General features: G+C 51.5%; 3 protein-coding genes across 11 annotated transcripts in view; 1 reads left to right on the forward strand and 2 right to left on the reverse strand.

The window, feature by feature from the left end:
- The first annotated feature begins 55 nt into the window (after positions 1–55).
- On the forward strand, positions 56–22,745 carry Lztr1 (leucine zipper like transcription regulator 1). 6 transcript variants are annotated; one of them, XR_004945606.1, is made up of 22 exons: positions 56–1,282; positions 1,649–1,711; positions 4,100–4,156; positions 8,802–8,881; positions 9,296–9,404; positions 10,458–10,541; positions 11,363–11,420; positions 12,150–12,289; positions 13,191–13,392; positions 13,653–13,808; positions 14,160–14,270; positions 14,933–15,025; positions 15,153–15,248; positions 15,330–15,495; positions 15,665–15,834; positions 15,991–16,147; positions 16,796–16,922; positions 17,005–17,154; positions 17,635–17,740; positions 17,821–17,901; positions 18,085–18,310; positions 21,734–22,745. XR_004945606.1 is itself a non-coding variant. In XM_036194982.1 (21 exons), exons 1-21 carry the CDS (start codon positions 1,083–1,085, stop codon positions 18,199–18,201), a joined length of 2,523 nt encoding a protein of 840 aa, XP_036050875.1. In that variant the 5' UTR covers positions 56–1,082; the 3' UTR covers positions 18,202–19,376. The 6 variants fall into 6 exon arrangements, 4 of the variants coding, with proteins under 4 accessions (XP_036050875.1, XP_036050876.1, XP_036050877.1 ...); XR_004945607.1 differs by having other exon boundaries at positions 22,277–22,744; XM_036194982.1 differs by lacking the exon at positions 21,734–22,745 and having other exon boundaries at positions 18,085–19,376.
- On the reverse strand, positions 20,032–22,994 carry Thap7 (THAP domain containing 7). Of its 4 annotated transcripts, none has more exons than XM_036194993.1 (5): positions 22,907–22,993; positions 22,551–22,645; positions 22,126–22,281; positions 20,876–21,016; positions 20,032–20,669 (listed from the first exon to the last, which is right to left on the reverse strand). In XM_036194993.1, exons 2-5 carry the CDS (start codon positions 22,607–22,609, stop codon positions 20,120–20,122), a joined length of 906 nt encoding a protein of 301 aa, XP_036050886.1. In that variant the 5' UTR covers positions 22,610–22,645; positions 22,907–22,993; the 3' UTR covers positions 20,032–20,119. The 4 variants fall into 4 exon arrangements, with proteins under 4 accessions (XP_036050886.1, XP_036050884.1, XP_036050883.1 ...); XM_036194991.1 differs by having other exon boundaries at positions 22,545–22,645; XM_036194990.1 differs by lacking the exon at positions 22,551–22,645 and adding an exon at positions 22,646–22,725 and having other exon boundaries at positions 22,907–22,990.
- The window catches only part of Lrrc74b (leucine rich repeat containing 74B), a 37,107-nt gene continuing 36,329 nt past the window's right edge, over positions 22,871–23,648 (reverse strand). The window contains exon 12 of the mRNA XM_036198313.1: positions 22,871–23,183. Coding sequence (XP_036054206.1) covers positions 22,871–23,183 — 313 coding nt within the window. The remainder of the gene's footprint in view (positions 23,184–23,648) is intronic.

The raw sequence follows: 23,648 nt of genomic DNA on the forward strand, positions 1-23,648 counted from the left end.
CAGTGTAATTGGGCCAACACATGAGAGAGAGCCAGGTATGGTGTGACATGCCTGTAAGAACAAAAGTTTGAGCTACATGATCTTGTTTTCAAGAAGCCAGAGGCAGCTTTTGTATTTGCCCACTTAAGACAGGAGCTGGGACCTGAGGCAGATGCCATGCTCCTCACAGCAATCTGAGCTGTTTTATTGCTATTATTAAATCACCATTGTTATATACTCAGAAATAAAAATATTCAGCTGGATTACAGTAGCCACTCAAAAACTTACCCAGTCACATTCTATAGATCTTGATGATCTTTTGACAGCTAGAAGAGCCATTGTGAAGCCACTCGTGACTTAACTATTACTATTTTACATTTATAAAAAAATACACGGAAGTTGAAACTAGAAACCAATTAGCTTTACGACTTCATCTTCACGACTTCACGTATCCCTTTTGTCTGAACTTTCTGAATCCTCATTTTACAGACGAAGAAACAACTGGCATCAAATTACATTTTAAATGTTTGTGGGGTAGCCTAGTGTAGTGCTTGCCATCAGGTCCTGGGTTCAAAGCCCACAGCAGAAAAGGGGAGGAAAAAATGAAAATCCTGACCATAAACAGGAACGGAGAACACAGAGGTTCTCCGTCACCAAGAGTCCCCGACAATAATAACGCCAAGGGAGAGGGGAGCACTGAAACCCAGACTTGGGGGTGCAAACAGAAGGTGGACGGTTGAGTCGCCTGCAAACCGGAAACCTCATTCTGGAGTTCCGGGGATGGCGGCTTCCGGGCGATGGCAAAGCTCGACTACAAGGCTACTCTGGTCAGACCGCGTTTCCTGAACGGAGAAATCCCAGCCGATTACTGGCCAGAAATGCTTTCAGAATGTGAAGTGCTGCTCTCTGTACGACACGGAGGAGCCCCGCCGCCAGGACCCTTGACATCCCACAGTGTCGCGGAGAGAGCAAAGCTTGTCGGGAAGGCGGGCCTAGCGTGCACGTAGGCGCAGGGCTCTTCGGGAAATGTGGTCCCTCGGCTCGGCCCCGGGCGGTGGCCGTGAGCCCTGCAACCTGGGCGGCCCATCTGGCCTGAACCAGGCATGGCTGGGCCCGGAGGCTCGGGAGCCCCGATCGGAGCCGGGGCCCTGGCAGGAGGGGTGCGCTCCAAGGTGGCTCCGAGCGTGGACTTTGACCACAGCTGCTCAGACAGTGTCGAGTACCTGACGCTCAACTTTGGACCCTTCGAAACAGTGCATCGCTGGCGGCGCCTCCCACCCTGCGACGAATTCGTGGGCGCCCGGTACGACAGTGTACAGGGGGTCCTGAAGGCACTGGGAGTGGCGACGAGAGCTGGGGAGGGTCTAGGATAGGCTCTAAGGGTGAAACCCTGTTTGATGTCCTGGGGTAGTCGATTCCCAGGGAGTCGCGCTGTAGTGACCCTAGGCAGGGTACTAGACCTGTTAATTTCTGAGGGTCCCGTTTGGGTCCTGGAGCTGAGGTATTGGTGGGGAGCCTGAAGAATCTTCGGTGTGCCAGACGTCCTTGCTGTCTGATAGAATTGTAGGATCTTAGCAGTTGAGAGGCTTTACCCAAACTTATGTGACAACCACCTTGGGTGTCAGCCAGGAGAGTCCCGTTCTCACCACCCTTCACCTCTTCTTTCTAGGCGTAGCAAGCACACAGTTGTGGCATATAAGGATGCCATCTATGTGTTTGGCGGAGACAACGGGTGAGTTTGCCAGTTTTGATGGGAGTGGTGGCAGGGGACAACGACAGTGAGACAGACTGTTGTCTGAGAATGGGGTCATTAGCCATGTTCTATGAGCCTTTGCTTCTCTGTCTGTGAGGTACCTTGTACCTGGTTTCCAGGTTATGGTGAGGAAGATCCTGCCCTTAAGCCCTCTCACCCTGGCATTTGAATGGCAGCACAGGCTCCGTCCCTAGAAATATGCTTGTTTTGAATGAGGAGACAGCCTGTAGCCCTGCGTGGCACTTTTCTTCTTTCCTTACACTTCTCTCTAGGCTTTGCCCACTCGTTTGCTTTGTAACCAAAAGTATGGGGAACATGTTTTGTTGTTTTTACATCTATTTGTGGGGCGCATGTGGAGGTCAGACAACAGCATGCAGGATTTATCTTTCCCCACCATGCGGGTGGGCACCAGGGATTGAACCCAAACTGCAAGACTTGGTGGCGAGTGCCTTTGCTTGCTGAGCCACCTCACTGCCTCCAAAATCAGTTTTATTGATGCTGTGCATGTCTTGCTTCTGCTGGAGATTTCCCCACGTTGCTTTAACTTCCTGGAAAATAATCTTTCTGGAAATGACCTGCAGTTCTGGTGAGCACATCTCCATGCACGCAAACTTATTAGTTAAGCTGAAGTTATATGTTTGTGTATGACTCCCTCTTCTCAGGCCCAGAACCTGGCCTAAAGCTCAGGAAGGGAACTACAGTCTTGGTCCTGTAGACTTCCTGGGGTAGCTGATGTAGAGCAGGTGAGATTTTCAGGACTCTATTAGGGCGTGCAAACTGGGCCATGGTCTACTGGCATTTATCTTACCTTTCTCAAGAGCACCTGGGGACCCATTTAGAACTGCAAGTCAGCCCATAGCCTCGTAATGTCCCGGCTCCTCTGTGTAAAGCGAGTTCTCACAGGAGTGTATGAGGCCTGCTGTACACTTGTGAGGTCTTGAACAGCCCTTTGCATGCTGTTCCTTCCCAGACACACTTCTCGCTGCCCTTCTGATGTTCCTTATGGGTGAGGCCTTCCTGTCCTCTCTTACCTCTTACCAGCTCCATTTGCACCCCCAGACTACAATTGCTGGCGCTGATCTAGTTTCTGTGCTAAGACAAAGCATCTTTCTTCTCACTTCTCTGTACCAGTGCCCAGATGTCACAGTCAGCGTTTACTGAGTTAAAGGGTGAGCCTTCAAAAGAATTCCCCACACCAAAAAGACCAGTGTCCAACATAGAATGGTGGGTGGTAACTTCGGATCACTGTCCTTAGCATTTTCTGGAGCAGGTAGAGAACTGTGGTGATAAGCAGAAGTGTTTTTGGTATGCAGTTTCAAAAGAAAGTTAGAGAAAGTTTAATTCTGCATCTGTTTGGCTGTGACTTAAGATAAAGCAGGGCAGCCTCCATTCACCAGAGTGGAGAGATGCTTTCCTACTGGCCAGTAGCAACTTTGCATTTATTGGAAAGTAGGAGCAAGGAAACCCCAGGGGTGGGGGCGGGGTTGGTTAGGTTAGAGTTCTTCGGGGCTTCAGCAGACCCAGGGAGACTGCAGTCTCTGATTTGGGGTGTCCCTTAAAGCTTGAGTTTACGAGGCATTTGGCCCCAGGAGCTGTTCTGGTTTGCCTGGTCTTTGGTGGCTAGCATAGCAACTTAGTTCAAAACAGTGGCCTCCCATTTCACCCAGCGCCACTGAGTTTAAGTGGGGGTTAAACAAGGAGGTGCTAACACCAGCCTCTAAGCTTTGCCCTTCTGGCTGTTGGCAAGCTTCCTCTCCTATAAAATGGAGTCAGTGAGGGTTCGCAGCTGGCACAGACTGAGCCAGGCAGGGATGCCCTGTAGAGACCTGGCCTGAAGGGAGCACTTGGGATCCTATTGGCTCACTTTCTTCTTCCACATTAACAAGGGTTGGTAACATGCCGGTAATGGAAGCTGGCCCAGTGGACAGTGGACGCGTCTTTAGTGCAGTTCTTATGTCAGGTGGCAGGAAGATGCATGTTTGAGCCAGCATTTCATCGTAGTGCGGTCTGTCTTGGAAGGGTTAAATGCAGAAGTAGGAATTCTGGAGGCTGGGGTAGGTGTGAATGATGACTCCAGCCTCTGGGCCAATTCATGTTCTCCTGTCAGCCTTGAGTAGGCTGCCTGTGGTGGGGATCAGGCTGGCCCTGTCAGTGTGGAAGCCCTAGTTGCTCATATCACTAGTTAGTAGTTTTGTCCTTTTGTCCTTTGGGTTGTCTGACTCTGGACAAGTCCAGAGGTCAGTGAGCCAGGCCTTTCCTGCTGTCTCCAACCTTGGGTGTATGCCCCTGCCCATCTCTAAGATCCCGGTGAGGTAACACTTGGACAAAGCAGCCTGGCTACTGTCACCCTCTCTAATTGCCTTTCAGAAAGACGATGCTCAATGATCTCCTTCGGTTTGATGTGAAGGACTGCTCCTGGTGCAGGTGGGTGGCCCTGGGACCCTGCCTGTCCTCCTGAAGAGCAGTAGCACTGTCCTGAGTCCACTGGCTGATAGTCAGCTCATCATAGAGGGCCAGAGGGAGATTAAATGTAACAGAGGAGAGCCTTAGATGGCTTCCTCCTTCTCATGGCTTTCTATGAAAATGATTATCCTAATCCCAAGAACTAAGGGGTCTGTCTGGTCTAGTGGGTGGTATTTAGACTCTTACCGGGGGGGGGGGGGGGACTTGCAGTCAACATAATTTCTTCGGGGCCAGGAGCTGCTGTCGGGTCTCAGACAGGGCATGGGTGGGCCTCAGCTAATTAGTTTTCCCAGAGTGCCACCTCCAGGCTGGCAGCAGGGCCTCCTGTCCTACCCCCGTCTCATAAGGCTAGTTGCCTTCCAGTAGACCCCATACAGGCACTGAGCAGCATGCAAACCCTGTGAACCACAGTCTCAGCTGTGTGGCCTTGCACAAGAGCTACCTGCCCTCTTTGGGTACCACATACTTGTGTTTCCTGCAGCAGTTCCTGTCTGGGAGCAGTTTACACAGACCTGAGGGTCAGGGTTTCCTGGACTGGCTAGCTCTATCATCTGCTCACGCAGGAGCACAGTGCCACAACCCCTTGTGGTGCATACTCTGCAGTCTGTAGGACTCCCCTTGGTCCTTAGGAGCCTTCTGGGATGGGATGGATGTATTTTGAAAGAGGAGGATGCAGGGCTCTGGAGATGGTGTGACTGCTCTGGACACTCAGCCAGGCAGGGCAGCTCCATTTGGCATCATGCACTATCTTAGGTTTCTGTTGCTGTGCTGAAACACCATGGCCAAAAGCAACTTGAGCCAGGAGGTGTGGCACACACCTTTAATTCCAGCAGGTGGGAGGGAGAGGCAAGCAGATCTTAGGCAGATCTTTGTGAGTTCGAGGCCAGCCTGGTCTACAGAGTAAAATCTAGGACAGACACCAAAACTACATAGAGAAACCCTGTCTCAAAAAAAACAAAACAAAAACAAAAAACCCAAAAAACAAAATCAACTTGAGAAGGAAAGTAAATCTCAGTTTACATGTCCATGTCACAGTCCATTATTGAAGGGAGTCAGGGCAGGAACTCAAGGCAGGTATCTGGAGGCTGAAACTGATGCAGAGGCCGTGGAGGGGTGCTGCTTACTGGCTTGCTCCTCATGGCTTGCTCAGCCTGCTTTCTTTCTTTCTTTCTTTTTTTACATTTTATAAGATCTTTATTGAGCTGGGTGGTGATGGCGGCGGCGGCGCATGCTTGAATCCCAGCACTCGGGAGGCAGAGCCAAGTGGATCTCTGTGAGTTCGAGGCCAGCTTGCTCTACAGAGTGAGTTCCAGGACAATTTCCAAAGCTACACAGGGAAACCTTGTCTCGAAAAACAAAACAAAACAAAACAAAACAAAATAAAACAAAACAAAAAAAAAGATCTTTATTGACAGATTGCACAGTTTGATAGACTTTAGCCCAGCATCTTCATAGGCCATCATCACTATCACCACTTTCTACTTTAGAACATCGCTGCCTTCAATTTCATACACACATATAATGTATGGTGATTACATTCCATCTTATTTTTTTAAATGAACATAATATTTGCAATTGTAACCATTTTTAAGTTTACAATTCAGTGGCATGAATTACATTCAAGATATTACACTCATGATATTCATCAAGTATACTCATGATATTAATTACATTAATTGTATTGATTTATTATATTCATGATATTATGTCCTGATACTACTCTCTGTTTGTGGGGCTTTTCCATCACACAAAACAGAAACTCTGTACTTAGGAAATCATTGTTCTATATTCCTTTCTTCTCCATCTTGAGATAACATCTAATCTTTCTGTCTCTATAAATTTGTATATTCTATGTATTTCTTTTTTTTTTTTTTTTTTTTTAGGCAGGGTTTCTTCATGTAGTTTTGGTGCCTGTCCTGGAGCTCTCTCTGTAGATCATCAGCCTGCTTTCTTATACCACACAGGACCACCTGCCCAGGGATGGTACCACCCACAATGAGGTGGGGCCTCCCACATCAATTACTAATTTAAAAAATGCCCCCAGGCTTGCCTACAGCCTGATACTATAGAGACATCTTCTCAGTTGTGTTTCCCTATTCTTAGATAACTAGTGTGTGTCAAGTTGACAAAAATAAACAAAGAAAAACAACAACAAAACCCCACAACCCACTAGGACACCTGCCCTCTGCCCGCCCCCCAGCACTGGTATGGCAGCAGAAACAATAGTTCTCACGCTTGATTTTAAAACAGCTGCTACCAACTCTTTGATTTATTATTTTTTTCTGTGCTGGATATAAAATCCAGGGACTGGTGCACGACAGGCAGGCACGCTACCGCTGAACTCTACCCCTAGTCTTTTTTTTGAACAGGTTCTCATGTATATCCCAGGCTGGCCTCACACTTGCTATATAGGTAAGGATGACCCTGACCTCTTACCCTCTTACAGCTACACCCGAGTGTGAGATTACAGATCTCTGCTGCCATGTCTGGTTTATGCAATATTGGAGATCTAACTCAGAGCTGTAGCGAGGCGGGCTGAGGCAGGCTTAGTGTAGACAGGGCGAGCACTTGACTAACTGCGCTCCACTTCCAGATCCAGTCCTCAATTAATTTAAAAATTCCTTTGACGGGCCAGTGAGATGGCAGTGCTGAGCAAGCCCAGTGAGCTGAGTTCAATCATCAGAAAAAGTAAAGGTGGAGGAGAGAACCACAAAGTGTCCTCTTCCCTCCCCATGTGCACTGTGGCGCACACACACACACACACACACATTTTTGTGACTGTTGATCAAAAGTTGCTTACTAAAGGTGAACACACCTGTGATACTAGCACTCAGGAGGTTGAGGCAGAGGATTATAAATTCAAGGACAACCTGAGTTCAGGACCCCCAGCTCAAAAAAAATTCTAGGAATGTAGCTCAATGGTAACAGTGCTTGCTTAGCACAGGTTTCCAGGTTCATTACCCAACACTGCTGGCTGTGCTGGTGGACCACTTACCATGCTAGTCTTTGGGAAGCAAGCAGGCAAATCTGAGACTAGGCTTTGTAACATAGCAAGACCCTCTCAAAAGACAAGCAAAAATAAATTGCTTAAGCTGAGAATAGTGGTGCGTTCCCCTAATCCCAGTATCTTGATACCAGGACCAAGTCAAATTCTGTTGCTTACTTGAAAAACTGAATTGTAAAATATCTTCCAAATGATTCCAAAACAACAAACCAGTCCCCCAGCCAGGTATCACTGGAGACTCACACATTTAATCCTAGTACTCAGGCAGATCTTTGTGAGTTGAGGCCAGTTTGGTCTACACAGTGACTTCTAGTCCAGCCAAGACTACACATAGCAAGACACTATTTAAAGGGAGGAAAAGTCAGGCATGGTGTTTTCTTTTCTTTCTTTCTTTTTTTTTTTTTGTTGTTGTTTTGTTTTGTTTTTTCAAGACAGATTTTCTCTGTGTAACTCTAGCTGTCCTGAAACTCACTCTAGACCACTGTAGCCTGGAACTTACAGAGATCCGCCTACCTCAGCCTCCCAAGTGCTGGGATTAAAGGCGTGCGCCACCACCGCCCAGCACATGGTGGCTCCCCTCCCCCCCCAGACCAGGTTTCTCTGTGTAGCTTTGCGCCTTTCCTGGAACTCACTTGGTAGCCCAGGCTGGCCTCGAACTCACAGAGATCCCCTGCCTCTGCCTCCTGAGTGCTGGGATTAAAGGTGTGTGCCACCACTGCCCAGCTTTTTTTTTTTTTTTTTTTAAAGATTTATTTATTTATTATGTATACATTATTCTGCCTGCATGTGTCCCTGCAGGCCAAGAAGAGGCCACCAGATCTCATTATAGATGGTTGTGAGCCACCATGTGGTTTCTGGGAATTGAACTCAGGACCTCTGGAAGAGCACTCAGTGTTCTTAACCACTGAGCCATCTCTCCAGCCCCCATGGTGCTTTTTAATCCTAGCACTGGAGAAGCAGGCGGATCTCTGTTTGAGGCCAGCCTGGTCTACAGAGCAAGTTTCAGGACAGCCAGGGCTACATGGTGAAACCCTGTCACCCTGTCTTGTGTGTGTGTGTGTGGGGGCGGTCTGAGAAGCCTCTTAGAGGTGCCGGGCAAGGCCTTCCTCCAGGCAGGATCTACAAGAGTTCAATGCCTGTTACTTTGGCTTTCTCCTGGTTATTGATGTTTTAAAGGCTCCAGGAGAGAAACGATACCTTAGAAATACAGAAGTAAAGCAAAGCTGATGCCCTGCTTTGTACATCTCTTCTCCCATGTCTTTGGGCAGCTGAGGGGAAAGATCCATAAATTAGAGGCCAGCTTGGGCACTGTAATGAGAACTTGTCTGAAAGAGCCGATGACTGTAGTCACGGTGACACCTCTCTCAAAACCAGTATTCAGGAGACTGAGGTAGGGGGATGATATATTTGAGGCCAACCTGGACTACATAGCATAATGAGTTACATGCCAGCCTGGACTACTTACAGCAACACCATAACTTGAAAAGAAAAGGAGAAGGGAGGAGGGAGGAAAGAGAAGTAGGAGAGGAAGGGAGAAAGGAAAATAAAGTATGGAGGTGTCAAGGGTGACCCCTCACTGACCTCACTCTGTGCCTCTCCCAGAGCCTTTACCACTGGTACCCCACCAGCGCCCCGTTATCACCACTCAGCTGTTGTGTACGGGAGCAGCATGTTCGTCTTTGGTAAGCAGCCTTTTGCCCTCCTGCACCCACAGACTTCTAGCTTCCCACCACTTCCACCCTCCATGGGGCTCTCTGAGCTCTGTTGCTAGGTGTTACCCCACTTTGTCCACTGGAGTGCTCTGAACCTCTGGCTTGAGGGTACTGATTTTCCTAATGTCCTGAGCTCATGGAAGTGGGGGTGTCCTCTCTGATGGCTAGGGCAAGAAACATCAGTGTGCCTAACTACATCCCCAGGGCCCAGTGCAGGGGTCATTCAGGTGGGGAGTTGGTGCTAGAGTTTGTGCTTGTTAACTGGGGCCCCACATTTAAATACTAAATAGTATTTAAATACATATAAATACTAAATAGTATTTAAATACATATAAAATAGTATTTAAATACATATAACACTTTACTTTCATTGTCTTCACCCAGGGGGCTATACTGGAGATATTTATTCGAATTCTAACTTGAAGAATAAAAATGACCTCTTTGAATACAAGTTTGCAACTGGCCAATGGACAGAGTGGAAGATTGAAGGGAGGTAAGGAGGTTTGCTAAGCATTTCACAGTAAGGGAATGAATGGCCTTCAGCCTGGGATGTGCCTCCTGCCGCATGTCAGATGGGGACCTTGGGGCTGGGAGACTGTGATTGCTTGGTTTTCACCATTGCTGAGTCCCATGGGGGCAAGGCTAGACAGGGTGTATGCAGCAGGCCGGAAGCTAGGAGCTGAACCCAGCCATTGCCTCAGCCTACTCCCAGGTGTACATCCCCTTCTTTCTCGGGAACCTGGGTGGGCTGCTTTGGGAATACTTCAGTACTTTTTTTTTTTTTTTTTTTTTTTGGTTTATTTCAAGACAGGGTTTCTCTGTAGACCAGGCTGGCCTCAAACTCACAGAGATTCTCTTGGCTCTGCCTCCCAAGTGCTGGGATTAAAGGCGTGTGCCACCACCCGGCGGGTTTTTTTGGTTTTACCTTTGTGTATTTTTGTTGTTTGTTTTGAGTCAGGGTGTCACACAGTCCCACTGATTTAGGCTTGCCATGTAGCCGAGGCTGGTCTTGAATCTCTGATCCTCCTCCTCCTTTCGTCTCTCCAGTACCAGGATTTGCAGACATGTACCATCATACCCTGTTTCAACATCTGATTTTTTTACACATCTGCTGCCCAGACCTCTTGTGCTATTACTTGATTCCAGTGTCCCAGCACTGGCCTCTGAGCCCCAGTGTTGGGCATTTGTGGCCCTAGCTGCTGGACACATGGAGCCCTGTGCTACAGCCTGTTCTGATAACCTTTCCTCATTAAAATAAATAAATAAATAAATAAATAAATAAATAAATAAATAAATAAAATATATATAAACAATAGGTATAGTTTTAATGTGTTTGGGTATTTTGCTGGCATGTATGTCTGTACCACATGCATGCCTGGTGCCTGAGGAGATTTGAAGTCATCAGATTCCCCTGGGACTGGCATTACAGGGTTGTGAGCTGCCATGTGGGTGCTGGGAATTGAACCTGGGTCTCCTGAGGAACAGTGAGTTCTCTTCAATTCTGAGTCTTCTATCCAGCCCATCATTTTTTTTCTTTATGTTCTAGGTTGCCAGTTGCCAGGTCAGCCCATGGGGCCACAGTGTACAGTGACAAGCTCTGGATCTTTGCTGGCTATGATGGCAATGCCAGGTAGGCATGTAGCTGGCCATGTACCCTACCTCTGCATGTCCACGGGGGCAGAATAAGTCTCTTGGCACCAGAGTGGTCAGACTGGGATAAGTTACCCTGGTGGGGTTTGAGTGTCTCAGGAGAGGGGTGTGGAGGTGAGACTTCTCTATGATCCTGGATTTCCTTGATGAGGAGATTTGGAAACTATAGGGTCCTGGAGGCCGGAAGCGTCTCAGCTCAAACCCAGCCCTGGGCTCCTCCCTGTGATACAGTTTTCATCGATACATTTATTGCTTTACGTTTTGTTTTTGTTTTAAGACAAGGTCTCTATGTAGCCCTGGCTGTCCTGGAACCCTCTGTGTATATCTGGCTGGCTTTAAACTCACAGAGCACCTCCTGCCTCTGCTTCCTGAGTGCTGGGATTAAAGGTGTGCGCCTCCACACCAGGCTTCCTCCTTGTCTTAGAAACACTGTTTTGTTGTATTTGTCTGATATCCATACAGTGCGTGCTCATTCTAAACTCGACATTGCAGAAACCAGTAATGGCACAGTGCAGCAGCAGGCTGTGTGGGACACATGGTCTTTTCCCTCCCCAGGTGGCTGGCCCTGTCTCATTACCCCAGATGTGCAAATCTACTTCTGTCTTGGCTGGTCAGAGAGCTGCTAGGGGCTGGGTGCAGGGATTTGGTATAGCACCTTCTTCCCCGGAAGTTCCTGTTTTTTTTTTTAAGAAAGATGGCACAGTTGTTTCCTGACATATGTAGCAAGTGGTCCTTCCCTGGAGCTATCCCTCCCAGCCAGGCTCAGGACCAAAGGATCCTGACTCCTCTATCCTGATGCAGGTTGAACGACATGTGGACAATTGGCCTCCAAGACCGAGAACTCACATGCTGGGAGGAGGTAAGGGGTGCAGGGAGCATGATGCAGGTGGGAAGTCAAGGGCACTGGGTGGGGGTTTGCAGCATCAAGAGGTGAGGGATAAAGGAAGCTGGTATACGGGTGAGAGGTGCTAGGTGGCATATGACAGAGGTTGCCTTCTTCCCCTTACCAAGGCCCATCCAAGTGGGCTGAGGATGTAGTTCAATTAGTAATGTAGCATGTATGAAGCCCTGGGTTTGATCCCCTAATCCTAGTACTTGGGAGATGGGTCAGAAATTCAAGGTGATCCTTAGCTACAGAGTGAGTTTGAGGTCAGCTTGGGCTCCATAGAGAGACCTTGTCTCCAAAATGACAGAATAAATAAATGAATACTAAAAGGCTTTGGAGCTGAGGCTGTAGTCCATGGTAGCATAGCACGTGCACATCCCTGGCTTTGGTCCCTAGGAGCCAAAGTGGAGGCTGAGGAAAGAAAAATTTCTGAGTCGGGATGGGCAGTGCGCCACATGGGACAGGTCCACCCTCATGTGAACACAGCGAGAGCAACACAAAGTTCACTGTTTTCCCCTGAAGCTTTAATTCTCTTATAGAAATTATAGTTTCAGTTCCAAATGAACCTCACGATTTTAGCCTCAGAACTGGGCCCATGTGGTAGGTGTGATGAGGCTGTAAACTACATTTATTCACTTCAAAGTGTAGGATAGCGTGGCCCCAGGCCTGTGAGGCCCTGGCTGAGCTGTGCCCCCACTGCAGGTGGCCCAGAGTGGGGAGATCCCCCCATCCTGCTGCAACTTCCCTGTGGCTGTGTGCCGGGATAAGATGTTCGTGTTCTCAGGGCAGAGCGGAGCCAAGATAACCAACAACCTCTTCCAGTTCGAATTCAAGGACAAGACGTGAGTTCCCTGGGTTTTGAGGGAATAATGAGGAATAATGCTCATTCCTGTGTCTGGTAACTGCTATGATCTCCCCTAGTTCCCACATACAGCAGGAGCATGCCCCCTGGAGGATGGGCATTTGACAGCCTCATGGACCCTTGGGGTATGGCTGTAGCTCAGCAAGATGTGGCCTGAGTCAGGGTCCCCTTGCCCTGTGTGTGGCTTGCTCACTGACAACTGTAAACAAATGTGGCCAGCACTAATCTCATGGGAGAGCAGAGGAGAGGCAGGGAAAGTAGGCTCTCTACTTCCTTTGACTACTGGCTAGCCTTTGGACCCTGAGATGGAGCTGGAAGTAGCAGAGAAAGGAACAGGGCTTGGGAGGGACTCACAAGCTGCCAGAAGTGGTAGGTGGAGGGATCTTGTTGAGTGCGGGGCAGGCACAGAGTGAACCTGCATCTGTTTTGGTTCTTCAGCTAACATAGTAGAAAAGGGGATTATTGGAAAGTTCTGGGAACCGTTGGAGGGTAGAAGTACTGGAGGAGTTAGTGCCTGGGCAGGCATCTCCCAGGTGGGGCTCTGCTGTTTGGATAATGCATGTCTGTAGAGCTCCATTCCCAGAGCAGACTAGCAGAGGCTGTGCCCTGTCACTGCTGTCTGCTCTATGGTGGAGGGAGGAGAGGGAGCTTGGGTAGGCCCCATGGTGGGTTGCATAGAGCTGAGTAGGGCCAATACCTGAGCTAAACAGGTCAAGGGATGCTGGACACACAGGCCTGTGCCTTCCCTGTAGACCATGGGCTGGCACTGCAAGGACTTTAGGGGAACTTCATGGGAGGACCTTCTGTGGGGAGTGTGAGGGAGAGCAGAGCCGCCCCCCCCCCCCCGCCCGCCCAGTGCTGGTTCATGGTCATGGCCCTAGGTGGACACGAATCCCTACTGAGCACCTGCTCCGGGGCTCTCCACCCCCACCACAGCGGCGCTATGGACACACCATGGTGGCCTTTGACCGTCATCTCTATGTGTTTGGGGGTGCGGCGGACAATACACTGCCCAATGAGCTGCACTGCTATGATGTGGACTTCCAGACTTGGGAGGTTGTCCAGCCCAGCTCTGACAGTGAGGTGAGTCCAGACCTGGGTTCCCTTGGTTCCGTGTAACCAAGAAGAGCAACCTGAGAACCCTCAAGGCCCTTAGTCCTATATCCTTCAGGTCTTCATGTCTGCATTCCATCAGTTGCACTACGCTGCTCTCCTGCAGACCTCTGGGAAGCACCCTGACCACCCTCACAGCTTTACTCAATGTCTTGTCCCTCCTCTGGAGCCCACAGCAAGCTCTGAAAGGGGTGCTGGGTTGCTACCTTCTTGCATGTGTTTTCCTCCAGGTTGGTGGGGCTGAGGTGCCTGAGCGAGCTTCCTCTTCTGACGAGGCATCCATCCTAACCTCAGAGGAGCGCAGCAGCTTTAAGAAGTCCAGAGATGTGTTTGGCTTAGACTTTGGTACCACCTCAGCCAAGCAGCCTGGCCACCTGGCATCAGAGGTGAGTGTCAAGGACACTTATTAAAATCCCATTACCCTCTGAAGCAGGATCTCTGATAGACGGGTAGGGCAGCATGTGGCTCTGGGGTTCCCAGGCTTTACCCTCTAGTCAGCGTGACATGCTGGCCCAAATATACTGTTAATCTGGGGTTCTGCACAACCTGCCCTGCCCTCTGCCCCACCCCAGGGTCCCAGCCTGCAGGAGACCTAGGGAACCTCTGACCAGGGGACTGGGACCTTTGTCTCCTCTTTTGTGGCCACATGGATCCGTGACACTAGCTTGGCTAACGCTAGATAGATCCACTGTTGGAGTCTGCCCCATCCCATCATTCTGTCTGCTGGTCCTTCTCAGCTGCCCAGTGGGAGGCTCTTCCATGCAGCTGCTGTCATCTCTGATGCCATGTACATCTTTGGGGGCACTGTGGACAACAACATTCGCAGTGGTGAGATGTACAGGTTCCAGGTGTGTAGCGAGTGGTTCCGTGAGGCCTGCTGGGGTAGATATCTGGGCCAGTGGGTGGGTTAGGGCTGTGTAAGGTGCCTACTGAGAGCTAAGCCTGTGGCATGACTGTATCTCTGAGTAGTCTGGTGCAGAGGGTTGGGGTGCTGTAGGTCCAGGTGGGCAGAGATGACACCGGGAGGGAGGGAGGGAGCCTTGGTGCAGAATGAGACTAGCAGAGCCTCCGCTTCAGAGAAGTCAGGAGAGCACCTGTGAAGGAGAGGCCCAGCTGGGCTCTGTGCTGGGGCCTCCAAGAAAATCAGAGCCTGGAGAAGGCTGGTGGGAGCTTGCCTTGGAGGCCCGTCCCAAACCTGGAGGAACAGGTGGTTAGGACAGGGGCCCCTGGCATAGTGGAGGCATGGATAAAGCTGTTTCAGTGGTGGGGAGGGGTGGGATAGGGTTGTTGAGTACCTGGGTCTGGGATTTTAGAAACAGTGCAACCTGCCTAAAGCCTGGGAGCCTTTGTCAAAGAAAAACAGTGGGCATGGGAGGCCTTCTTAGTCATAGCGCAGGCAGGACAGGCCTTAGCCAGGCTCGCCTGACCCTGTCTGAGGGTCCCTGTCTGAGGGTTCTATGGCTGGTCTCAGGAGAGCCTTTGCTGCTCGCTCACTGATTCTCCTCTGCAGTTTTCTTGCTACCCTAAGTGCACCCTGCATGAAGACTATGGGCGCCTGTGGGAGAGCCGCCAGTTCTGCGATGTGGAATTTGTGCTGGGTGAGGTAGGTGACTGACTCTACCAGCCTCACCTACTGACCTGCTGAGTGGAGCTTTGCCCTGGCCTGCTGGCTTCAGTCCCCTGGGTCGGGGTCCTGTTCTCTCACAACTCACCACTCATTCTTCATGCAGAAGGAGGAGTGTGTACAAGGCCATGTTGCCATTGTCACTGCGCGGAGCCGCTGGCTTCGCAGGAAGATCTTGCAGGCTCGAGAGTGGCTGGCCCAGGTAAGGTCTCCTTCAGCCCTCGTGACTGGGAAGCTTTGCCCACTGTCTACTAGGGTGCCCTGAGCTCCCTTTTCCCCACAGAAGCTGGAGGAGGATGGGGCTCTAGCGCCCAGGGAGGTCCCTGGTACAGCTGTGGGCAGGGCACGGCCACCCCTGTTACGTGTGGCCATTCGTGAGGCCGAGGCCCGGCCATTCGAGGTGCTCATGCAGTTTCTCTACACAGACAAGATCAAATACCCACGGAAAGGTCCGCCTCGGGTATGGGTGGTGTGGACCAGGGTGGGGATGGGCAGCAGAGGCACAAGCCGTAGTCAGTTGGCATGCAGTCCATCTGCCATCTTGCAGCCCTGACCCTCTTGTTCTTGGAAGGAGCCCTCTTTTCCTGGGGTCCTAGGCTCAGGGGCTTTCTGGTGCAGGCCATGTAGAGGACGTGCTGCTCATCATGGATGTATACAAGTTGGCTCTGAGCTTCCAGCTGTGCCGTCTTGAACAGTTGTGTCGGCAGTACATCGAAGCCTCTGTGGATCTCCAGAATGTACTGGTTGTGTGTGAGAGTGCTGCCAGGCTACAGCTGGGTCAGCTTAAGGTACAAGCTGGGGTTAGCCTGACAGCTGGGAATGCCTGCCAGCCCAGGCCTTCCTTGGTGGGATGGGGTGTATTCCGTTGTTCTTCACTGCAAACTCTGCTGCCCAGCCTGGGCCTTGGTCTGACTCCAGCTGTCCCCTGTGCCTGTCTGTCCCAGGAGCATTGCCTGAACTTCATAGTGAGGGAGTCCCACTTCAACCAGGTGATCATGATGAAGGAGTTCGAGCGCCTCTCATCCCCACTGATTGTAGAGATTGTGCGGAGGAAGCAGCAGCCGCCCCCTCGAGCGCCCTCAGATCAACCCGTGGACATTGGTAGGGAAGTAGTGTTGAGAGGCTTAGTAACCACCTACCTGCCAGGCCCTTGGGGTAAGGGTGGCTCTGTGACCCATCAGGTGTTCCCAGGCACAAAGGCTGGGAGGGACAGAGGCAGGCATGGCTCAAGGAATTCATACGGGCTTTCAACAGCAAGCTGTGTGCCAGTGAGCCTGGATACCCACGAAACCCACTCCTCAGGGTGACTTGTGCCTTCTCTGGTTGGCTGGTCAGATCGGATGTCAAGTGAGCCAGGCAGCTATAGCTACATCTTGTCTAGTACTTGTCGGCCTATCTGATAGAGAAGATTGATAGCACCTTCCCCAACTCTCCTTGGGACTTAAACTAGCCCCTGCCACTGGCCTGAGAGTTCAAAAGATAAGCCTGGAGGGGAGTCCAGACTGGGTGCTAGGCATGTAGGGCACATCGTGGAAGGTCAGTTATTGGTGCAGCATCCTTGAGGGCCAGTTTCCAGGTGACCTGAGGGCTGAGGAGAGGACACACTGGTTCTTCTGTCCTGGGGAAACTGTTCAGAGCAGCGACATGGTCACTGTGGAGAGGTGGTACCTACTGGGCCAGAAAACAAAGGTAGCCTCTTCATTAAGGGTAGAGGTGGGAGTCTTTTCAAGGTCCTTCTACACCTGCCAGGCACATCTTTGATCCAGGACATGAAGGCATACCTGGAGGGGGCAGGCTCGGAGTTCTGTGACATCACACTGTTGCTGGACGGCCACCCACGACCAGCCCACAAAGCCATCCTAGCTGCCCGCTCTAGGTGTGTTGAGGGTTTATGGGGGAGGGGCAGGGCCTTGACTCTTTCTTCTTCTGAGAGCTGGGATCTACCTCCTCGTTTGCAGCTATTTTGAGGCCATGTTCCGTTCATTCATGCCAGAGGATGGGCAGGTGAACATCTCTATCGGGGAGATGGTGCCCAGCAGACAGGCCTTTGAGTCCATGCTACGTTACATCTACTATGGAGAGGTCAACATGCCCCCTGAGGACTCACTGCATCCTTTGCCTGCTTGTGCTCCTGGGTCACCACTGAGAAGTCTTAGCACCCCTCAGACATGTTTGGTACCCGTTCCGTTGGCTGGGTGATCTTGGCTTGGCACCTAATTCTGGAGTGTCCAGTGCTGGTGCTGGGTCTCCTGGACAAGGGGTTCCTTGTGCTTTATGTCAGTAGTGTCTGAACTTGAGGTACAAGGACACCTGGTGGGGCCCGAGAAGCCTTGGAAAAGTTCTGTGAATGTGCACATGGGGATGAGAGGATTCAGGTTTTCTTTTGATCTTGAATGGGGCCTCTGAGCCTAAAATGGTTCGGAACCAGTTTAGAGAGTAAGCCAGCTGGGGCCCAAACTGGATCTCTGGCTTCTGAGGTTTGTGTAGTTCAGGCAGTACCCTCCCTCAGAGGACAAGGGATGTGGCAGAATGGGTGGATGCAAGTGGATGTGTCCTTTGACTTGGCAGCTCCTTAACTTTGTGCCCAGTTACCTATTTGCGGCCCCCTATTACTATGGCTTCTACAACAACAGACTACAGGCATACTGCAAGCAGAACCTGGAGATGAATGTAACAGTGCAGAACGTGCTACAGGTAGTGCTTTGGTACCCTGCAGGGCACACCTTCATCTGTGGGTTAGCTGGGGCAGTGCCTCATGGTTCCTGCCATTGCAGATTCTGGAGGCGGCTGACAAGACGCAGGCACTGGACATGAAGCGGCACTGCTTGCACATCATTGTGCACCAGTTCACCAAGGTCAGGCTCTGGCCCCAGTGCTCTAGGTCCCAGCCCTCCCCAGCAGGCCTGGGCACCTCCTGGCCATTGCCCACTATCGTCAGACAGCCAAGCCGTGAGCAGTCTGGGGCCCCAAGAGGACTCAGCTGCCCACCCTGGCCCTTCTGGGAGTCTGGTTTCATCTAGTTTTGGTTATCTGTGCAGGTCTCTAAGCTGCCCACGCTGCGGTTGCTGAGCCAGCAGCTGCTGCTGGACATCATAGACTCCCTGGCCTCCCACATCTCTGACAAGCAGTGTGCAGAGCTGGGTGCCGACATCTGAGGACCCCTGAGGACTCTGTTTGGAGAGTGATGACACTCAGCTGATTGGCCACATCTCCACCTAAAGAGTGACCACACCTGTGCTTCCGAGATTCTGCAGGGCACTGAGGGTAAAGGACCATCTACGGGCTGCGCGTCATTGAGGACACAGGCCACATGGGTGGCAAGTGAAGCAGACTCCCTTCCCAGCTGGCCCCTCCCCAAGGAGAACAAGGCTCAGGGACACCACTCAGCAATAGAGATGATGTGTGCTGTGATCCAGGCATAGAATCCTACGGTTAGGGATGAGGGCTTGGCAAGCTACTCTTAACAATAGGGTATATTCCACAGAACTTAATGGGGACCAGTGACAGTGATCTGATCCTAGACATGAATTTTGAAAGGTTTTGCTCCCAGCCCACAGGGCAGCAAGTGTAGCTAAGCCTCCCAGAGAGGCTGTGTTTCTGGCCCACCCAGTGTGCCTATCTGGGCCAGAGAGGAATCAGCAGAAACACTTCTGTGTGTTCTGCCACTAACATGCCTTCCTTTTAAGCTGTGGCAATGCTATGTACACCCCTGGCTGACATAGTGGCCACCTTGGTCTGCCCTCCTGAAGCACCTGACAGTTCTGTGGGTTTAGCACATCTTCCCTGTTCTGCCCATGTCAACACATGGTGCCAGTCACAAGTGAGAGGAAATTGAGTATCTGAGATATCTCCTCAGAGACCAGGACTGTCAGGGCATCCAGCCTTGTTACCTGACATCCCAATACTGCATAGTGGACCTTTCATAGGAACCTATTCTGTCCTAGGAAGCCAGAACTCATTCGGAGAAATTCTTGACTCTACTTGGACTTAAAAACATTTCCCTCCTGTGCTCCATTCACCCTATGCTGTGGGTTCCAGACAGAAAGGTGCCGTGGGTGGTAGTCCCATACAGACATCCAGGAAGTTGTCCGGTTATAAGATCAGGTACTAGGCACAAGCTGATGGTAGCTAAGTGGAGGGCGCCAGGCAGACAGGCTGGGTGTGAGTCAGTTGTGCTGTCAGCCCTCCCCTCAAGGTTGTGACCTCATCCAAACCTCTTTTGCGGGGGAACACCTGAAAACTTCAGTCGGCAAATCTTGCTGACCCCTGTAACTGGACATTCATCTCCTCCACACTGGATACAAATAAACATTCACCCAGGGCTCCAAAATGAAAACTTTGAGAACCTTGTGTATGAACTCAGCCAGAAACTCAACTGTGCTTGAGCTATGTGGCCAAGGAGCAGCAGGGAGAGGCCATGTGCTTTGTGTTTACCACATAGTAAGAAGCCTAAGTTCCCAAGATAAATACAGTACCAAGGCCAGGGCCTGAGTGCTGTATCTAAAAGACTGACATGTCTCTAGATGTGGCTTGCAGCCTGACAAGTGTAGCACCCTGTGTTGGTTTTGAGGCTCCCTAAATTCAGCCAGAAGTGGGCAGTGCAAGGGACTAACCAAAGAGAAGAGGCTTGTGGGTAGAAGCTTGCTGTGCCTCTACGTAAGTACCAAGTCTGACACTGGGCATGATGGCACATGCCTATCATTCTATTCAGAAGGTACAAGAGGATTAGGAGTTCAGGGTCATCTATTGCTTCAGTGACACCTTCCTGGACTACATGAAACCCTGACTCGAAAAAGGAGGGGGAAGGGCAGGGCTGAACTCAGGAGCTGGCTTTTTACTTGAAAGAGTAACTAAATAAGCAGGGGGTCTGCAAACAGTGTCCCTACCCTATGGCCAAGAAGTTGCATGCCAGGGTCTGAGCCCTCTGGGACTTTGGCCACTGTCTGGGGAGAAGCCTGGCACCCCCAGCAGAGCCAGATAGCAAGGTCTCTTTCTAGCATCCACTTTATTATGCCTTCTGTCCAGCGTGGCGGATGCAGTCTGAGGAAGAGTGGCCAGAGCCTAGTTGTGTCCTCAGGCCATGCTGTTGCTCAGCTGCATAGCAAAGTCCTGGACATGGTCCTTAAGGGTTTGGCGGGCATCTGCCTGTGCCCGCTTCTCTCGCGCCCGTTCTTGCTGCAGCTTGGTCAGTCGAAGCCTAAGCCGCTGCTCCCGACGTTTGCAGGCCTGCAGCTGGCGCTGGGCCTTGTCCAGAGCATCAAGAGCCGCTTCAGCTCTCCTCTTCCAGAGCAAGGCACTCCCCACTTGGTAGCTGTGCTCATTCTGGATGTAGGCTCCAGCAGGCGGTGGCAGCCGTACCATGTATGCAGATGGGGAGATAGGCCGTGGTTCAAGAGGGGAGGGGTGCCGCTCTGGCGAAGGCTGGGCACTACAGCCTGCTTCGTCTGCTTGGGCACCTAGAGGGCCCAGAAGATCTGAGAAGGGGCTGTTAAGGCCAGGTTCCAGCCTCACAGCTGGGGATACAGGCAGAGTGGCAGGCGCTGAGGCTTCTTCCACAGGGAAGCAGATGATATCGGTAGGAGGTGGAGAAAATGGAGCTGTGGGTCCTTGACCTTCAGAGCAGCTGGAGGGGAGACACAAAGAAACTGACAAGCCAACTCAGGGTATGCCAGGCCCCTCTCACACACCCACTTAGACTTCCTAACACCTGAGCCCCTTTACTGGGTCTAGGCAGCAAGAACCCTGTTGTGAAGATGCTGGCATTCACCCTACAGTCCAGTCCCTCAGTCCTGGGGGGAGGGTGGGGCATCCCCCTCCTGCATCACCTACCGCTTCCTGCATCTCCGGAGCTGGCTGACATCAGGCAGGCCAGGTGGATAACCATGCCCCTTGGTCCTGGTTGTTCGACGTAACTTGGAGAAAGACTCAAATATGGTGGGGACTGCCCCTTCCTTCAGCCTGTGATACCCACTGTGGGGAAAAGCAGCCCAGATGAGCTGGAGAAAAAGTGCTGTCACTTCCCCTGGGAACCCAACATATGTCCCTCAGCACTAGGGCTGAGAGGCTCCAAGGCACACTGCCAATAATGAATCTGAAAAATGTCACCGAGGTAAAATCAAACTAGTCTTCCCTGTGAATGAGCTTCCAGAGTTGAGCAGAAAACCTCTACCAGCAGGGCTAGATGGGCCAGTCAAAAGAACTCTCTCATGAGGGGTCAGAAAAGAGCATTGAGTCCCCTGGAACTAGAGTTTACTGACTTGTGAGCCACTAAGTGGATGATGACAAAGGAAGCCAGGTTCTGGAAGAAGCCAGTGCTCTTTTTTGTTTTTTTTGAGACAAGGTTTCTCTGTGTAGCTTTGGAGCCTGTTCTGGAACTCACAGAGATCCACCTGCCTCTATCTCCTGGAGTGCTGGGATTAAAGGCGTGTGCCACCATCGCCTGGCTTGAAGCCAGTGCTCTTAACCTGAGTCACCTAGCCAGCCCCATTTATTTTAGGAGTATGAATGTTTTGCTGTGTGCATGTATGTGTAACACCTATGTGCCAGTGCCATCAGAGGTAGGAAGAAGGCAATGGATCCCCTAGGGCTGGGAATTGAACTCTGGTCCTCTGGAAGAGTAACAAGTGTTTTAAATTGTTTGGCTGTCTCTCCAGTGCACCCACCTTATTTATTTTATTTGTTTTCAAGACAGGGCTCCCTGAACACAGGGCTCAACAACTCAACTAGACTAGCTAGCTGTCAGTGAGCCCAGGATATCCTCTTGTTTGTCTTCTCCAGACCTGGGATTAAAAGAACAGGCACATGTGGCCTTTTATTTGGGTATTTGAATTTGAATTCAAGTCCTCATGCTTGCATACCAAGTCTACCAACGGGAGGAAAGGCTGTTTTTCTCTGACGCCATTGCAACGGTGATCCTGGGGCCATGCTTTACTGTACAGCACCCTTGACAATATAGTCTGCTTGTCTGTGAGCATGCCAGCCAGTTCATGGACTTCACCAGGGCACAGAGCTGCTCCACTTGACCCAATACTCTGATGCCTCACAACCTGTACTTCCTGTTGGTTGGCAGAAAGACCCACCTGATTCCCACCAGCTCAAAGCAGTTTTCCTCGAAGTGTTTGGAGCAGAAGTAGATGTACTCAGAGGCCGGATCCCACAGGCCCTGGCCGCTGGGGTCCAGCCGCTGACAGTTGGCCAGCCACAAGCCGCGCCTGGGGTTGTCTTTCTTAGGAAGTCTGCAGAGCCACAAAACCGTGAGCATCAGACTGCTGCTGCCTGCTAGCAGGATGCCCAAGCTCCACAGGCGAGACCGGCACCTCCCCACGACCCTTTCAGATTACCACCCGCTAAGGGAAACTGAGGACGAGAGAAGGAACGGGCCTGCTCAGCATCACCCAGCTCCAAGTCCAAGGCAAGTAAGAGTCCAGTCCTTTTTCGGTCGGACTCTAGACTACTCGACCGCCCCTTTCACCCTCCCGCTCACAAGTTCAAGCCTCACTTCGACCTCAGGAAGGCGCTGTCTCCTGCGCGGCCTAAAGTGCGGCAACACCAGCGCCTGCGCATGTGAGCCCTCGCGTGCCACTACGCACGCGCGCTGACCTGTGGAAGGAGATGCCGCGGTTGCGAGTCTCACGCGTGTCCCGTGTGCAGCAGCCGGCGGCGGAGCAGTGTCGCGGCATCTGGGGAAGGGGCGGGAACTGGGCGGCGGGCGGCGGGCGGCGGGCGGCGGGCGGGGGAGGACTGCCTCACGCCCCAGCCGCCACTCCCTCCAGAGGGCCTGAACCTGTCGGCTCCCCCGCGGCCCGACCCCGACCCAGCCCCGTCCTAACTCGTTCTATAGATCCCGTCAGCGGTACTCACGGTCTTGCCATTGCTGCGCCGCCAAAGTCTCGCGATGGGGTGGGTCAATGCGGAAGTTGGTAGCGTAGGGACTCCGTAGCCGGTGACGAACGCCCTCAAGGGGCGGGACCGGAAGAGGTCCTGGCGGGAGGGCTCTTGAGGAGCTGGAGATTCCTGGGTCAGCTGTGCGGTTGCTCGCTTGCCTGGTGTAGCCAAGGAGACTACTGAGCGCTCGCGGTTTGCACGAAGCACCCCTGGTGCGGTCTGCAGTGCTCCCTGAACCTCGTAAGCGGACACTCTGGTTGAAAAAGATCCACCAAGAAAAACCTGGGCTCTAGCCTGAAAGAGCCCGGCCAAGGGCCGCGAGTGGCTTGGCACTTGATGCCAACCTTGAGGATCTGAGATGGATTCCCCGGACCCACATGGTAGAAAGAGAGAATCAACGCCCAGTAATTGCCCTCTCACCCCCACGTACATATGCACAAAGTAAAATGTAAAGACAAAAAAAGAGTTCTTAGAGTAACGAAATTAACTGCATAAGCGGAGGGACTGCAAACACTCCAAGAGGTTGTCTGAGCCCACTGGGATTGTGGCACTATCTCAAGAGAAACCTGGCACTCCCAGCCGGGCCAGACAACAGGATCTCTTTCTAGCATCTACTTTATTGTGACATCTGGCAGTCCTGGGGGTCCATTTTAGATCAAATTCTTTAAATAAAGACCAGTGCTTCTTCCATACCAGGAAGGAGGTAGAGAGGTGACCC

Source organism: Onychomys torridus, chromosome 8 (genome assembly GCF_903995425.1).
Source record: "Onychomys torridus chromosome 8, mOncTor1.1, whole genome shotgun sequence".
Lineage (NCBI taxonomy): Eukaryota > Metazoa > Chordata > Mammalia > Rodentia > Cricetidae > Onychomys > Onychomys torridus.